Source organism: Schistocerca nitens, chromosome 6 (genome assembly GCF_023898315.1).
Source record: "Schistocerca nitens isolate TAMUIC-IGC-003100 chromosome 6, iqSchNite1.1, whole genome shotgun sequence".
NCBI lineage: Eukaryota > Metazoa > Arthropoda > Insecta > Orthoptera > Acrididae > Schistocerca > Schistocerca nitens.
In genome coordinates, this window is record NC_064619.1 from 550,075,469 (window position 1) to 550,093,290 (window position 17,822).

The 17,822-nt window shown below is 42.8% G+C and overlaps 1 protein-coding gene across 2 annotated transcripts in view; it reads right to left on the reverse strand.

Moving 5' to 3' along the window:
- LOC126262510 (lachesin-like) overlaps positions 1 to 17,822 on the reverse strand; it is a 971,377-nt gene that overhangs the window by 204,871 nt on the left and 748,684 nt on the right. For both annotated transcript variants that reach the window (XM_049959183.1, XM_049959182.1), the window contains exon 6: positions 17,060 to 17,157. In XM_049959183.1, the coding sequence (XP_049815140.1) occupies positions 17,060 to 17,157 (98 nt within the window). The remainder of the gene's footprint in view (positions 1 to 17,059; positions 17,158 to 17,822) is intronic.

Consider the following 17,822-nt stretch of genomic DNA (forward strand, 5'->3'; position numbering starts at 1 on the left):
CCCCTTCCTGGGACAATGAATTCACGGTGTTCTTATTTCAATTTCCAGGAGTGTATTATACAAGGTGGTTCACTGATCGTGACATGGCCAAACATCTCACGAAATGAGCGTCAAACGAAAAAAACTACAAAGAACGAAATTTGTCTAGCTTGAAGGGGGAAAACAGATGGCGCTATGGTTGGCCCACTAGATGGCGCTTCCATAGGTCAAAGGGATATCAACTGCGTTCTTTTAAATGAGAACTCCCGTTTTTTATTACATATTCATGCAGTACGTAAAGGAATATGAATGTTTTAGTTGGACCAATTTTTTCGCTTTGTGACAGATAGCACTGTAATAGTCAGAAACATATGGCACACAATTTTAGAAGAACATTGGTAACAGGTAGGTTGTTTAAATTAAAATACAGAACGTAGGTACGTTTGAACATTTTATTTCGGTTGTTCCAATGTGATACATGTACCTTCGTGAATTTATCATTTCTGAGAACGCATGATGTTACAGCGTGATTACTTGTAAATACCACATTAATGCAATAAATGCTCAAAATGATGTCCGTCAACCTCAGTGCATTTGGCAATACGTGTAACGACATTCCTCTCAACAGCGAGTAGTTCGCCTTCCGTAATGTTCGCGCATACATTGACAATGCGCTGACGCATGTTGTCAGGCGTTGTCGATGGACCACGATGGCAAATATCCTTGAACTATCTCCACAGAAAGAAATCCAGGGACGTCAGATCCGGTGAAGGTGCAGGCCATGGCATGGTACTTCGACGACCAATCCACCTGTCATGAAATATGCTGCCGGCCGGTGTGGCCGTGCGGTTAGAGGCGCTTCAGTCTGGAACCGCGTGACCGCTACGGTCGCAGGTTCGAATCCTGCCTCGGGCATGGATGTGTGTGATGTCCTTAGGTTAGTTAGGTTTAATTAGTTCTAAGTTCTAGGCGACTGATGACCTCAGAAGTTGAGTCGCATAGTGCTCAGAGCCATTTGAACCATTTTTGAAATATGCTATTCAATACCGCTTCAACCGCACTCGAGCTATGTGCTGCACATCCATCATGTTGGAAGTACATCGCCATTCTGTCATGCAGTGAAACATCTTGTAGTAACATCGGTTGAACATTACGTAGGAAATCAGCATACATGGCAGCATTTCGATTGCCATCGATAATATGAGAGCTAATTATCCTTCCACCCATAATGCCGCACCATACATTAACCCACCAAGGTCGCTGATGTTCCACTTGTCGCAGCCATCGTGGATTTTCCGTTGCCCAATAGTGGATATTATGCCGGTTTACGTTACAGCTGTTGGTGAATGACGCTTCGTCGCTAAATAGAACGCGTGCTAAGAATCTGTTCAAAAATGGCTCTGAGCACTATGGGACTCAACTGCTGAGGTCATTAGTCCCCTAGAACTTAGAACTAGTTAAACCTAACTAACCTAAGGACATCACAAACATCCATGCCCGAGGCAGGATTCGAACCTGCGACCGGTGCGGTCTTGCGGTTCCAGACTGGAGCGCCTTTAACCGCACGGCCACTTCGGCCGGCGCTAAGAATCTGTCATCGTCCCGTAATTTCCCTTGTGCCCAATGGCAGAACTGTGCACGACGTTCAAAGTCGTCGTCATGTAATTCCTGGTGCATAGAAATATGGTCCGGTTGCAATGATGTTGATGTAGCATTCTCAACACCGACGTTATTGAGATTTCCGATTCTCGCGCAATTTATCTGCTACTGATGTGCGGATTAGCCGCGACAGCAGCTAAAACACCTATTTGGGCATCATCATTTGCTGCAGGTCGTGGTTGACGTCTCACATGTGGCTGAACACTTCCTGCTTCCTTAAATAACGTAACTATTCGGCGAACGGTCCGGACACTTGGATTATGTCGTCCAGGATACCGAGCAGCATACATAGCACACGCCCGTTGGGCATTTTGATCACAATAGAAATACATCAACACGATATGGACCTTGTCCGCAGTAGGTAAACGGTCCATTTTAACACGGGTAATGTATCACGAAGCAAATACCGTCCGCACTGATGGAATGTTACGAGATACCACGTACTTATACGTTTGTTACTATTACAGCGCCATCTATCACAAAGCAAAAAAAGTTGTCCAAATAAAACATTCACATTTCCTTGCGTACTACACGAATATGTATAAAAAATGGGGGTTCCTATTAAAAAAAAAAAAAACGCAGTTGATATCCGTTTGACCTATAGCAACGCCATCTAGCGGGCCAGCCATAGCGCCATCTGGTTTCCCCCTTAAAGCTAGACGAGTTTCGTTCTTTGTAGTTTTTTCGTTTGATGCTTATATCGTGAGATGTTTGGCCCGGGTACTATCAATGGACCACCCTCTATAACATGAAAGTGGAGGGAGGAGGAAGGACAGGAAAGGAGAGGAACTATTGGCATCAGCTGCATCAAGGCTTAATGTAGAATCAACGGCGACAGGTATAAACACGTACCAGACTTGGACTCGAACCCGTGATCTGTTGCTTACTTTTCTTAGGGAGTCGTGGATCTATCTTCTTATGGACCCATCTCCTTATCTGACTAAATCTAATTTCAAAAACAAAAGAAACGAAAATCAAATCCGACACTACTTGGGACCGCCACTTTAACCCTGCCAAAAATAAGAGAAAAATGAACTATCCCTCTTCAGGCGTTGCCCCTAACTATTGCCAAAAATTCTCCCGAGGATATAGGATCCACTGGTCTAAAATTCGTTTATATTTATTTATCTACACGATTATAATCAGTAAACGTGTACAAATGAAAACATGATTCAAAAACTAAAATAACTTTGTATACTGAAAGCGCTACTGCAGCTAAAGGAATATTTCTTCATAAAATTGTGCAACTCGAGTTTCTTTCCCGCTGCCACTGGTGTTTCCTATCTCCAACAATGCCGCCTAAAATATGTACAACAGATTCTTGCTGCACTGCTAATTCCTCAATGAATGCAGGGTACCTTGAATCAGCCAATCGCTTTACTTCCGCACTGCCTGGAACTCAGGTCATTCTGTCTTCGATGTGATGCTGCACGGTACGCTACACATAGCCTGGCTCTCCCCAAGTAGCAGGGAGGTTTACGACAACACTGCGTAAGTAATTTGCCAAAAAGTGTACGGTACCCTGGCGTGCGTTCTAGAACCTCGTGAGCGTTTTGCAGGTACCACCAGTAGTCAAACTCCACTATCTCCCCTTCGCCGAAGACGTAGTCGATTGCGATTTCCTTGAACCATGTAAGAGCATGATATTTGGCGAGGAGAAAGTAATAGTCATGCGGGCAGAAAAGAGACCAAGGAACCATCATGTGTTTACGAGGAAGCTGCGTTAATCACAGTGCGCTCAGACGCGGTGTTTATCCAAAATACGCCGACTATCCTGGCACTCTCCCTGGCTAACCAACATTCCCACCTAGCGCCACCCATCCAGTCTCAGTCCATGTCCTCCCGTAGTAGGTCGAAAGAAAAGGGCATTCCCACTGAAGATTGTACCTTCCCTTTTCTTCCTCCCCGCTCCACCTTCAGCGCGAATGCACAATTACGTTCGACGGTTCAATCCCATCTCCGGCCATCCTGATTTAGGTTTTCCGTGATTTCCCTAAATCGCTTCAGGCAAATGCCGGGATGGTTCCTTTGAAAGGGCACGGCCGATTTCCTTCCCCATCCTTCCCTCATCCGAGCTTGCGCTCCGTCTCTAATGACCTCGTTGTCGACGGGACGTTAAACACTAATATCCTCCTCCTCCTCCAAAATTACGTTCGACATCCTGGTGGAATTCCAAAGAAGCGAACATGGATGACATATAGGTGGCGCTAGGTGGGAACGAAGGTAAGCTGGGGAGCGTGCTGTGATAGTCCGCGCATTTACGATAAACACTGTGTCCGAAAGCGAAGTGGGTAACGAAACTGACTAGTAAGCAAGATATTCAGAGTTGGAGTCCCGGTCGGACACACATTTTCACTCGTCGTCTCTGATTGTGCATTAATTACCGAAGCAGCTGATAGTTCCTTCCCTTTTCTTTCTTTTCTCCCCCCTCCACCTTCAAGTTACAGAATAAAGTGTCTTAATCTAAATTAATATAGAACTGTTTTATTCACCGGTCGCTGCTGGAGTGGCTACTGTGGTATTGTGGCGGTGGGGAGGGGGTGGAGTGGGGAGGGGGAGGGTGGCTTGGAGCAGTGGCCTGACACAAAAGCCTGTGTGGGATGCAGACAGTTTTGCGTGAGTGAGACAAACGACAACCAAACTGTCAGTATCTTTAATGTTGCTATAAAGTAGCGGTAGACGATACCCATCCACAAGTTACAAGTCCTCCGTATTGTTTTGGACGAATACATTACATATACGCCGAAACGTTTGTGCCATGAATTACTATCAAATCTGTGAAATATAAAGCAGTGCAGCAGTATAATTTAGAACTATAATATTACACAACATCCCCTCCAGTGTACCAACGATACAAATGAAGCTTTGGGACGTCAAAACTGTAAGTAAAGAACTGTCGTATAAAAAGTCTGTCACACGAATATCGTACCATAGCAGTTGATGCTAAATTATCTGCATCCCACACAGGCTGTGGTGTCTCTCACAACAAGCAACGTCACACAGCTGAACGCCAGCAGAAGACACGACTGGACATCGATTTCTGGCCAACCACTGTCCCTACTTCCTCCTCACAACAGAACAGAACAGAGCAGTTCTATATTACTTTAGCGTAACATATTTTATCTTGGCATAACAATTCTTGTTCGCATAAACGCCTGTTCGAAATCGAAAGATGCTTAAAATGCGTTTCAGTATGTTAAATTAAACGATATATACAGGGCGAATCGCCTAAAACTTGCACCGCAAATATCGCGCAAATAGAAACCGCTATTGATGTGCGGTTTTACAGAATGGATTGGTAGTCGGGGACTCGTATTGTTAGCCAATAAACAGATTGTAATTATACTTAATGAATGAATTTTTGTGTGTTCATACATTTCTTTAAATGGAGCAAAAAAATGGTTCAAATGGCTCTGAGCACTATGGGACTTAACATCTATGGTCATGAGTCCCCTAGAACTTAGAACTACTTAAACCTAACTAACCTAAGGACAGCACACAACACCCAGCCATCACGGGGCAGAGAAAATCCCTGACCCCGCCGGGAATCGAACCCGGGAACCCGAGCGTGGGAAGCGAGAACGCTACCTAAATGGAGCAATGCCTGTTGATATTGACATATTAAAAGTAGGGTAAATTAAAATATCTGTGGTAGTTGTTGGAGGAGATATAGCCTGCGAGATACAGTATTTTCAAAAGTTTCCACACCTACACTTGTAGAATACCCTTGGTAGCACACAGTAAAGAACAACAGAAGTGCATACATTAGTTATGAGGATTTTGAGTAGTGACGAGACAACTGACCAATCACTATATATCGTGTTCAAAATGCCCTCCGGCAGTGGCAGTACATGCTTCCAGTCTGGTATGCAACGACTCCTGCACACATGCCTCCATATCAGCGCGCCTGCCGGGGTGGCCGAGTGATTCTAGGCACTACAGTCTGGAACCGCGAGACCGCTACGGTCGCAGGCTCGAATCCTGCCTCGGGCATGGATGTGTGTGATGTCCTTAGGTTAGTTAGGTTTAAGTAGTTCCAAGTTCTAGGGGACTGATGAACTTAGAAGTTAAGTCCCGTAGTGCTCAGAGCCATTTGTCTTATCAGGATGCAGTAATACGTCACTGCATGACATCGAGTGTAGTTGGAATATTCTTGTAGACAGCAGCTTTCAGCTTTCCCCTCAGAAAAAAGCTTCCAGGCACCAACTCTGGGGAACGGGCTGGCCAAGGTACAGGTCCTCTGCCTCCAACGGAACTTTGAGCACTGTGAGCCGGACGGTCATCATGTTCGTACCACAGGTTTCCTCCTAGTCTGCAGAGGAACGTCTTTTAGTACCTGTGAAAGATGGTCTGTTTGGAGGCTGCGATACTTCTGTATTTTCATTGAACCATCTATGAAACATGGGCCTGTGAGCTGATGGTTCACTATACCACATCACATGTTTACACTCCGTGGACGTTGACGCTCTAACCGACAAAGCCAACAGGTATTATCAACTGACCAATAGTGCATTTTTCGGCAGTTGACTTTGGCGTGACTGGTAAACGTGGCTCTTTCAATAGACCAGGTACTGTACATGATACATCTGGAGTATTCTGTCTTAATTCCCACGTACAGAAGTCAACACGAATCGTTTTCATGCAGCTCTTGATCGAGAGGAAGGAGATGAGGGTGGAACCTACGTCGATAGAGAATCCGCAGGACACTTCCCAGACCAAAGAAACAAGAGCATTAACTTTCCCCTCTTCTGTTGTCCTTGTTTCCTTCTGTTACCGTGCACTGGGGTTGTAGGGCCACTTTGATATAAATGGTTGAAGTGGTTGGTAAATAATTTCTGAGATGGTTGACGTCTTTTGGGACAGCTTGTCGCACAGGTGTCAAAGTTGAGTGACTGTAGGAAGATACAAGACAACGTAGACTAAATTTCAAGTAGGTGTCATGAGTGGCAGCTAGCCCTAAATGAGAAAAAATGTAAGTTAATGCGGATGAGTGGGAAGAACAAACCTGTAATGTTCAGTTTCAGTATTAACAAGAGTGCAACTTGATTCAGTCAAGTATTTAAAAATTTGTGCGTAACGTTTCAGAGCGATGTGAGGTGGAACGAACATGTGATTTGATAGGGAAGGCAAATAGTCGATCGGAGCAATTCAGAGGGTGGTTGCTAGATCTGTTACCGGTAGGTTCGAGCAAATCTTGTCTTACGGAGATGCTTCGGGAACTCAAATGGGAATTCCTGGAGGAAAGGCGGCGTTCTTTTCGAGAAACACTACCGAGAACCGGCATTTGAATCTGACTGCCGAACGACTCTGCTCCCGCCAACATACGTCGCGCGTAAGGACCACGGAGATAAGATACGAGAAATTAGGGCTCATACTGAGGCGTACAGACAGTCGTTTCTCCCTCGCGACTGAAACAGGAGGGGGTATGACACGCAATAGTACACGGTACCCTCCGCCACGCACCTTACGATGGCGTGAGGAGTATTTACGTAGAGTAGATGTAGATACATGTACAAGAACGAGCTGAAATCTTCCTAACCCTCCCTACACCTCGAGCACGTCGGCTCTTTCTGCGTTGGTAAATCCCATTGCCCAAGCATGACATACTGCTTGGACTGTCACACTCTAACTGACTAGCAAGTTGCATTGCACTGAAGGAACACACAAGCACACCGTAAGCAAACATAACAATACCATACCTAGCAACTAAGCAGGTTGAATGGCACAAAATGCAGTGTCGAAACTTTTCAAAATACGATATCTCGTAAACGACTCTCACTAGAATCATTCAGGAAACAATAATGACAATCTAATTCGCCCTACTCTTAGTTTGTTAATGTCAATAGGCATGATTCAATTTAAAAAGTGTATGTTTGCACAAAAATTCTCCTTATTAGTATTAGTACCATCTGTTGATTGGCTAACAATACGAGCCACTGACTACCAATGCATTCTCTGAAAACTGCACGTCAATAGAACTTTAGATTTTCGCAATATCTGCGGTGCAAGTTTTAGGTGACTCATCCCGCATATACAGGGTGAGTCACCTAACATTACCGCTGGATATATTTCGTAAACCACATCAAATACTGACGAATCGATTCCACAGACTGAACGTGAGGAGAGGGGCTAGTGTAACTGGTTAATACAAACCATAAAAAAATGCACGGAAGTATGTTTTTTAACACAAACCTACGTTTTTTTAAATGGAACCCCGTTAGTTTTGTTAGCACATCTGAACATATAAACAAATACGTAATCAGTGCCGTTTGTTGCATTGTAAAATGATAATTACATCCGGAGATATTGTAACCTAAAGTTGACGCTTGAGTACCACTCCTCCGCTGTTCGATCGTGTGTATCGGAGAGCACCGAATTACGTAGGGATCCAAAGGGAACGGTGATGGACCTTGGGTACAGAAGAGACTGGAACAGCACATTACATCCACATGCTAACACCTTTTTATTGGTCTTTTTCACTGACGCACATGTACATTACCATGAGGGGTGAGGTACACGTACACACGTGGTTTCCGTTTTCAATTACGGAGTGGAATAGGGTGTGTCCCGACATGTCAGGCCGATAGATGTTCAATTTGGCCCCCTGCAATGAAGTGAGGACCAATGAGGTGGTCGCCAATGATTCCGCACCATACATTTACAGTCCACAGTCGCTGTCGCTCTACCTGTCTGAGCCAGCGAGGATTGTCCACGGACCAGTAATGCATGTTCCGTAGATTCACTGCCCCGTGGTTTGTGAAACCCGACCATCGGTAAACAGGTAGAACTGCAACGCATCCTCTGTTAATGCCCATTGACAGAATTGCACTCGATGATTAAAGTCATCACCATGTAATTGCTGATGTAGCGACACATGAAACGGGTGAAAGCGGTGACGATGCAGTATGCGCATGACACTACTTTGACTCAGTCCACCGGCTGCACCCGCTTCTCCTGTGACGGGCCTGTTACGGACCCGTTTGCGTGCTACGACCATACCTGTTGCATACAGTTGGCGGTAGATGTTTTGCAGCCCGCATCTCGTGGTCGTGCGGTAGCGTTCTCGCTTCCCACGCCCGGGTTCCCGGGTTCGATTCCCGGCGGGGTCAGGGATTTTCTCTGTCTCGTGATGGCTGGGTGTTGTGTGCTGTCCTTAGGTTAGTTAGGTTTAAGTAGTTCTAAGTTCTAGGGGACTTATGACCACAGCAGTTGAGTCCCATAGTGCTCAGAGCCATTTTTAGATGTTTTGCAATGTGCGGCACGTTGGTTGCTCTCTGTCCGGGTACCGTTCTGCATACTCCCTGCAGGCTTCAGCTGCATTTCGTCGACACTCGCCGTAGATGAGTATCATCTCCGCCTTTTCAGAGTTCGAATACACCATGGTCACAGTTCCTACAACACTACACTATCACAGACGTCTGGTAACACGGTGTACTACAGTTGGTCTGTGTGCGGAGACGAATGCCGAATAACAATAGCAGCAAGCGCTACATGCGGACACTGCGACAGCTAGACCAAACCACAACAGTGCACTACAGCCACACTCGTAAACACGGTCGTCATCGTAAACATGCTCTGCAGGCGTTGCTCGCCGACCATGGCCCGTGTTTGTTACAACACGCAACTGAACGTCGGAGGTTTCAAGCGTCAACTTTAGGTTACAATATCTCCGGATGTAATTATCATTTTACAATGCAACAAACGGCACTGATTACATATTTGTTTATATGTTCACATGTGCTAACAAAACTAACGGGGTTCCATTTATAAAAACGTAGGTTTGTGTTAAAAAACATAATTCCGTGCATTTTTGTATGGTTTGTATTAAACAATTACACTAGCCCCTCTCCTCACGTTCGGTCTGTGGAATCGGTTCGTGAGTATTTGATGTGGTTTACGAAATATATCCAGCGGTAACGTTAGGTGCCTCACCCTGTATATATAATATTTCAGTCCATGTTTTTGTTACACCCACACACACACACACACACACACACACACACACACACATACACACACACACTGTTACATTAACAACCAATGTAAATACCAGAATACTCAATTCAAGCATGCAAACATTCATATATGGTTCTGTACAGTTGCTGGATGTCAGTTTGTGCAATGGAGTTCCATGCCTGTTGCATTTGGTAGGTCAATACAGAGATGGTTAATGCTGTTTCTGGATAATGATGGAGTTGTCCAAGAATGTCTCACATGAGCTAAACTGGAGACAGATCTGGTGATCGAGCAGTCCAAGGCAATATGTCGACAGTCTATAGGGCATGTCGGGTTACAACATCGGTATGTGAGCGAGTGTTATCCTATTGGAAAACACCACCTGGTCTGCTGTTCGTGAATGGTGGCACAAGAGGCCGAAATACCAGACTGACGTACAAATTTGCAGTCAGTGTGCATGGGATGTAGATGTGAAGAACAAAGATGTAGAACGTTAATAAATTTTTATTTAATAAGCCGTAACAGTTTTCACATAAAAATTCGGAGCCATTATTTTTTTCAGCGCGCCCTCATATATTAAGAACAAATTTTGAACCGGACGAACACTATAACCATACTAAAAAAAACGTAAAAGTGATGGTACATAATACTCGTAAGTCGAAAAATTCTATGAAAGCATCATTTCTCAAGTCTTGCTTCCCTTATCAAGTGCGCCGGCCGCGGTGGTCTAGCGGTTCTAGGCGCGCAGTCCGGAACCGCGCGACTGCTACGGTCGCAGGTTCGAATCCTGCCTCGGGCATGGATGTGTGTGATATCCTTAGGTTAGTTAGGTTTAGGTAGTTCTAAGTTCTAGGGGACTGATGACCACAGATGTTAAGTCCCATAGTGCTCAGAACCATTTTGAACCTTATCAAGTGCAACGTCAGAATTACCTCTTGGGGCGGAGTGGGGATTGCCTTTACTTTACCTGAAGCGATAAGATCGTCGTCTAACAGATCCTCAATTTTCTTTACCGCTCTTGTGCGTGTTGATCGTATCAGCAGCTTGGATAAGTTAGGATTTGGCTGATTATGGCAAGGTCTCACATTTATCTATGATAACTTCGTGATTTGCAGATAATTAAAATATGTAGAACAAATAACTGAAGACACTGAGGTGCAGGTGTTACTCCAAGCCGGCGTGGTAAGTCGGTGTGGTAGAGCGTTTCTAAGCGCTTCAGCCTGAAACCGCATGACCCCTACGGTCGCAGGTTCGAATCCTGCCTCGGGCATGGATGTGTGATGTCCTTAGGTTAGTTAGGTTTAAGTAGTTCGAAGTTGTAGGGGACTGATGACCTCAGATGTTGAGTCCCATAGTGCTCAGAACAATTTTTTGTTTCTTTTGTTACTGTAAGACCAAACTGGCACAACCTAGAAAATCATAGGATCTGCCTCAACCCAGACATACGTGGCGTAAGTAATAAAGTAGAAGCGTTTCATCAATTTCATGACGATAGTAAACATTGACAGCCGTTTACATAGGAATGTGTCCCAAACAGTTTCTTATATCTACACTAATTATTTTCCACCAAATCAACATTTATAGTATATCATGAAAACTACTCTACCGCTCTGAGTCATATAGTAACTGCGAACTCTAGGTAACAAAGAGACACGCTATAGAGGCAGCTAAAAAAATCACATTTTATTCAGGAATGGATCTTGTCAAGGATGCTGCCTTTTCTGGGGTGAAAGCGTATGTCTACTTTCCGCATTCGAAAAGGACCCATTTATATGTCTGAATGTTATCTATGGGTGAGCACGCTAACCCCAAATGTGATAACACTCTTCCTGTTTCTATCATTCAGAGTAGGTTTATACCCTATTGCCTAAATAAATATGTGAGTATCCCGTGTAAGAGGATCATTTTAACTCATTTTTACATATTTCTGGGTTTACTAATGTTTTACCCTAATAAAAGTGAATGGTTGCTAGTATCTCTGTATGTAAATTGTTGTCATTCATAGAACAATACAGTGTGGAGTGCTGCTTAGGACCAGTCTTCGGACCAAAGACCCAGATAACAAGAAGTGGGTGCTTGGAATTTTATTAAAGAATTTTCGTGATAACAGTGTTTCCTCATCAAGTGTTGAGGTTTCTAAGAAGTCTTCTTATAGTATCCTGAGAGGCTGATAATCCCGTGACCCTGGGCGCACCTTTCTGTGCGTATGCTTGTTGTCTCCTGTTACGGATACCTGATATGGATGCCGGAAAGTTTCTCGGGATCCTGCGCATGGAGTTACTTATTCTGCCTCTTCCGCAGAGAAACTGTTGTTTTCCAGTAAATTTACAGAACATTTCTTGTAAACTGAAGCCTCCAATTGCTTATAGAGACGAACACGGTAAATATTACGACGAGTTAATCAATAACATGAAGACCACAGTTATGTCACTGTCGTTATTCCTTTCAGGAGGAAAATATGTTATCGTATACACAAACATCAAGAAACACATTAGCAGTAAACTATCTCGTTAACAATATTCAATAAATGAGAAAATTTTAAGTAAGATGAAAATTTCATTGTGCCATCAGCCGTCTCTAAACAAGTATAAGTGTTGTTTTGTTCCTTCAAGCACATGCTGACATCATATATCAGCTACGGGATACTAATTACTGTAAGTTACTCCGACTGTCACATGGCTTGCTGTGTGCTGCCTTTAGGGTATCTCCTGAATGTCGGATACATCAAACCATTCCGTGAACTTCAAAGAACAACCCTGAACCCTGTTGCGTGTAAACTTAAACTAACTTAATTATATTTTTCGGGCAAATACGTTGAACAGGTCTTAATTAGCATAATAGCGAACAAGCTGCATAATTAAGCTTATTTGGCTTAGACCTTCTCATCGAAATTGTAGAACCACGTTGAAGTAGTAGAATCTCTTGCTCCCATTATACACCGTATTCATAATTCAACTGAGAGCCACAAAAGAACCTACAATAAAATTCTGACCTCATTAATATCATTCACAGAAACTATTTTGTTCAAATGTGTGCGAAATCTTATGGGACTTAACTGCTAAGGTCATCAGTCCGTAAGCTTACACACTACTTAACCTAAATTATCCTCAGGACAAATCACACACCCATGCCCGAGGGAGGACTCGAACCTCCGCCGGGACCAGCCGAGACACTATTCTAATAGTACACATAGACAGTACCACCATGAAGCCTTCAGCGAAATGAAAACTTACTGTCTTGTCAAGTGGAGTTTCAGTTCTCTTAGAAGATATGGAAGATGAAAGATTAAATCAATCTCATACGAGATATTCTAAGTGGTTAACAATCTTTCCATAAATTAACTATTATATAAGTCACAAATACATCACAGACTTTGAGCGATTCTAGGCGCTACAGTCTCGAACCGCGCGACCGCTATGGTCGCAGGTTCGAATCCTGCCTCGGGCATGGATGTGTGTGATGTCCTTAGGCTAGTTAGGTTTAAGTAGTTCTACGTTCTAGGGGACTGATGACCTCAGAAGTTAGCCGGCCGCGGTGGTCTCGCGGTTCTAGGCGCGCAGTCCGGAACCGTGCGACTGCTACGGTCGCAGGTTCGAATCCTGCCTCGGGCATGGATGTGTGTGATGTCCTTAGGTTAGTTAGGTTTAAGTAGTTCTAAGTTCTAGGGGACTAATGACCACAGCAGTTGAGTCCCATAGTGCTCAGAGCCATTTGAACCATTTTTTTGAACCTCAGAAGTTAAGTCCCATAGTGCTCAGAGCCATTTGAACCAGTTCAACCATGAGAAACTGTAAATAGTTTCAGTTCCCTCGTGACATTACTGTCACATCGCGCTAAGCGATCTCGTCTCATTTTCCTGCTGCTATTTTGTTGTTATTTTTATTCTGAGCACTGGACGTAATTGTTGTGGAGGAAAACTCTGCGTTTTTCTCGCTGCCAAGGTTCGCTCCCGCTGTCGTCTCAGGTACCTGTTTGTTAGCAGAAAGCCAAGAGTCGAGCCTCCCAACAGAGATGGACAGTTTTCGCGGAAGTGGAGCTGTAGCCAGCACTGTTCTTTTGTGAGGGGAGCTGAGCCTGTCCTTGCTGAGGCAGAGGACACTGTGCCGTTACTGCTGTCCCCAGAGGATAACTGAGCTTGACATTTCCGCATTTTCTGCACAGATATCACAGGACGAATCGCCGCTGCGCCGCCCAGCCAGCATGGGAGAGTTGGATGCTTTCTCTCCAAAAATTCTGGTGTATCTGATAGAATGAGTCGCCTCCACCACTGTGACTGGCATGAAGAAGCCGACCAATCGAGGAAACACAACTCCAAGCCTGTAGGAGCCTCATGTTTGTGAATGTGCATTTTTTATGCCAAGAGTGGGAATCCTCTGCCGCGTACACCTGTTTTTTTTTTTCGAGAAATAAGCGATATTCTCGTCCGTCACGTTAGAACAGCATCGAGTCGTCCCTCCTTGTAGAATTGTTTGGAAGGTAGAGAACTGAAGAATGTGAACTATGATTCGTGGCTATTTATCTCCCTGGCACCATCTGATGCTCATGTACACATGTTTTGATGATTTTGGCGAAATGTAATGGCCGCAGTCCGTGGTAGCGCGATCCATATTTTGAGCAGCTAGGTACTTACTTGTCCTGATAGGCAGCCTGAGCTGTAAATTTCATTTTAATTAGTGATTTGGTCTAATTAACTTTGAATTTGGAAACTCCCCATACAAGAATACCTTGTAGGGTTCCTCCATGCAGTCTTCCATATAATTTGGTACCCCCTCCCACCCCCTCCCCTCCCCTACCAATGTTAGCATTATTAAATTCAGTCGTGATTTTAGAGAACCTTGCTCTGTTTCGATACGTTGTGAATTGTGTCCATCAGCTGGGCAAATAAAAATTTGTTATAAGTAGACGTGAGCTAAATTTCCAGATCCTTTAATTCTCTTACAAATTTTTTTATAGCTAGGCAATTCACTAATAACAAATATATCCTCTTGTATACTGTGATGGTGTTATTGTTGTTCACAGTGGCCATACACACCGATCAGTTGCTCATAATTCAGTGAAGGTAATGAAAATAGAAATCGCTTGTCTTGAATGACTATAGATCTGTTTATTGATGAGGGAGAGTTGTGTCGATTTCCACTAGGATTACAACTTTGCCTTGCGTTGTTTCATGATACTTTCGCTAACAATCCAACAGTGTTAAAACGAAAGAAGCGACAATATTTTTTATAGCAACGATATGTCACAATGCAGGTCCTCCCGATGAAAGACGACAAACACGGATCTTTTACCCTAAATGGAGTAATATCCAAAAATTAAAAAAAAATGCTTTTCCTTACGAAAAAGTACCTAATATTTACGCGCACGAAACCATAATTACATAGTGAAATCTCTATTCTTGAAAAAAAGTGAACACAAGTATTGATTCTGAATCAGACAACATAGATATGTGGCAAAGGGTAATAAACTGTAAGGAACATTACGGTCTAATTTCCCATCGAGCAAATATCGGTGGTGGGCTTTTAAAGAAAGGATCTCTGCATTCCGTTAATCGATTTAGGTCAACTATGGAAATCCAGCATGTCGATTTATATAACATAATTGCCGAGTATTCAACACACACACACACACACACACACACACACACACACACACACACACACATATATATATATATATATATATATATATATATATATATATATAGGAATTATTTATCGTTAGACGTTCCGACCACTGACCATCCTCAAAGATTATGGGCCACAATCGGTGATAAGTTCGACACGTTTACAGATACCAAAGCTAAGCATGAGTTGGAGCTCAGATATCAGGAACTCTTCGGAGATACTTTATCTATTCGAGTTCATGTCCTCTGCAGAAGGCCAGTTGCTAAAAGGTGAAAGCCGAATATATTTATGAAAAAATGTAGTCGGTACAGCAGAAACGCATTCTGTTACTGCAAACTTGAAAGGTGCATCTCATGTCAGAATTGTGGAGTGTCTTTTCCGAATTCATTCATACCGAACGTACATTATGTGCATTAACTGCTGGGCCAGATCGTGCAATGAAAAACTGAAACTGCATTGTTACCAACAAAGAAGATGGAACATAGCCACTACATTCAAACGCATGATAACAGTGAGAGTGTATTGTAAAATGATATATATATATATATATATATAATGACAGGCCAACAAAATATATGTTAAAGAAAACAAAAAATAACGAATAAACACAGTAACAAAGAGGCGCTATAATCCTAATTAGAAGCGTGTTGACGTAGTTGACTATGGGAACAGGTATCAACTTCCAAATAAATAAGGAAGTTAATAAATTAGTGAAACCATAAATAAATAAATATAAGTATTAGTAAATAAATATAAACCATTGTTCCAACAAGAAAAGAAAATATACGCCCTGTCCATATAATGATGGACAGCATGTAGACTTTATACAACTGATATCACTAAGCTAGAGTGAAGGTTTGTCATCGATATTTACAGAACAAAGTATTACGATTGTTATGCACCGTTACTACCGTTGTGGTACATACAGAAATTCATTGCTGTTAGAATACCTGTGAACGAAGTGATATTACCTTAGCTTCTTGTATGTCACTAAATATGGTTAACTCAGAAGTAACACACGTAACTGCTCTTGTCCCACGGATACCAATATCTAGATTAGAGTGCCCGATAAATAACAATACCATAAGCTAATGAGTTTTTAAATATGAATGACATCTGTAATAACTTTAACCTAATTGTATAAACATGGCGCGATCACTTTGCATTATCGTACTTGTAACTTAAAAACCCTATAGACACCGCGACGATTATTCTTCAGATAATTCTCTATATGGAGATTCTCTTTATCAGTTGGTCTCCGTTTATAAGAGGGCTCTGTAATTTAAATTTGACCTTGCAATATCAACTGGGTAGGTACAGTAAAAGTGTATCTCAGTTTTCGCGCATGGGAACTGTAATTTTTAGTTTCTCTCACGAAAGAAACTAAAAGCTCTGAATAAATAAATTTCATTATTATTCATACCGTACGGAACAGTACATTATAAAAACTGCCTTGTAACAATTATTCTGAAGGTAGTCATTCCAACATATATTTCAGGGTGAAAACGGAAGTTTGGCTCGTTAGTAGTAGACAACTAATGTCTGTGAACACAAGGAAGATTCATCAGCAATATGGAATTCTACAGTATGTGTTCACAGATTCTATAAATTTCTAAAGCATTTTTAAAGAATTTATTTATGAAACACTCTTAGGGGAAAGAGCAAAAGCTTTCGTCAATACGTAAGGGCATTCGGAACAAGGAATCAGTAAGAAATTTTGTAAATCAATTGTGACACTTATGATGCAGCAATCATGAAAAAGTATCCATGAGTCCAGCAATTGATATGTGGTCTACTTAAGACAAAACACAAAACAGTAACACTAATAATGTCATACAAACCTCCGGCTGCGGTTCTCCGTGGACGATGCAGACGAGCTGAGCTTCGTAGCCCTCACCAGAGTGAACCCAACTGCGCTCTACCTCGATCTCAGGTGGATCTGCAAAGCAACGGGTACACATTAATGCGCGAATAGATGCGTATGTGTTCTCACTGTGGGCTATTCATCATTCACGTTTTATAATTACCAAATAACTGGAAACTTTTAGTCCCCATATCAAGAGAGTATGGTTTGGTGGGTAAATGTTAGACGGGAAATCCAAACGTTCCGAGTTCACAATCCTCACATGCAGGAAGTTTTTTTATTCCCATCACTTATCTCTTCCTATACCTGTGGCAACAGTCTATACATGTGGTTCGATTCCATCTATAACTTGCTATGTAAGTCAGTTTATAGGTATGAAGAAGTCAAGGCATATCGTTGCCTTCAGCCGAACTTTGAACTGACTTACCTAAATAGTTACAGGCAGACCCACGATTTAACGTGGAATACGTACCACAGTGCAACTCGGCATTCTTCATATCAACAAACATTACCAGATGTGAAGAAACTGATAAGTGACAGATAAAAATCCTAGGACTGACCAGGATGGAACCCGATACCTTTGGATTTGCAGTCTGCCACTATATCAGTGAGCTACTGATCGGAGAAATTAAATGCTTTAAGCGAATGTATTTTAGACAGATTCCGTTTCGTTTTAATAGACGTACATTTTGTACCTGTGAAAAGTGTTCTGAAGTTTAAACTTCATAAGGCGTCAGAGA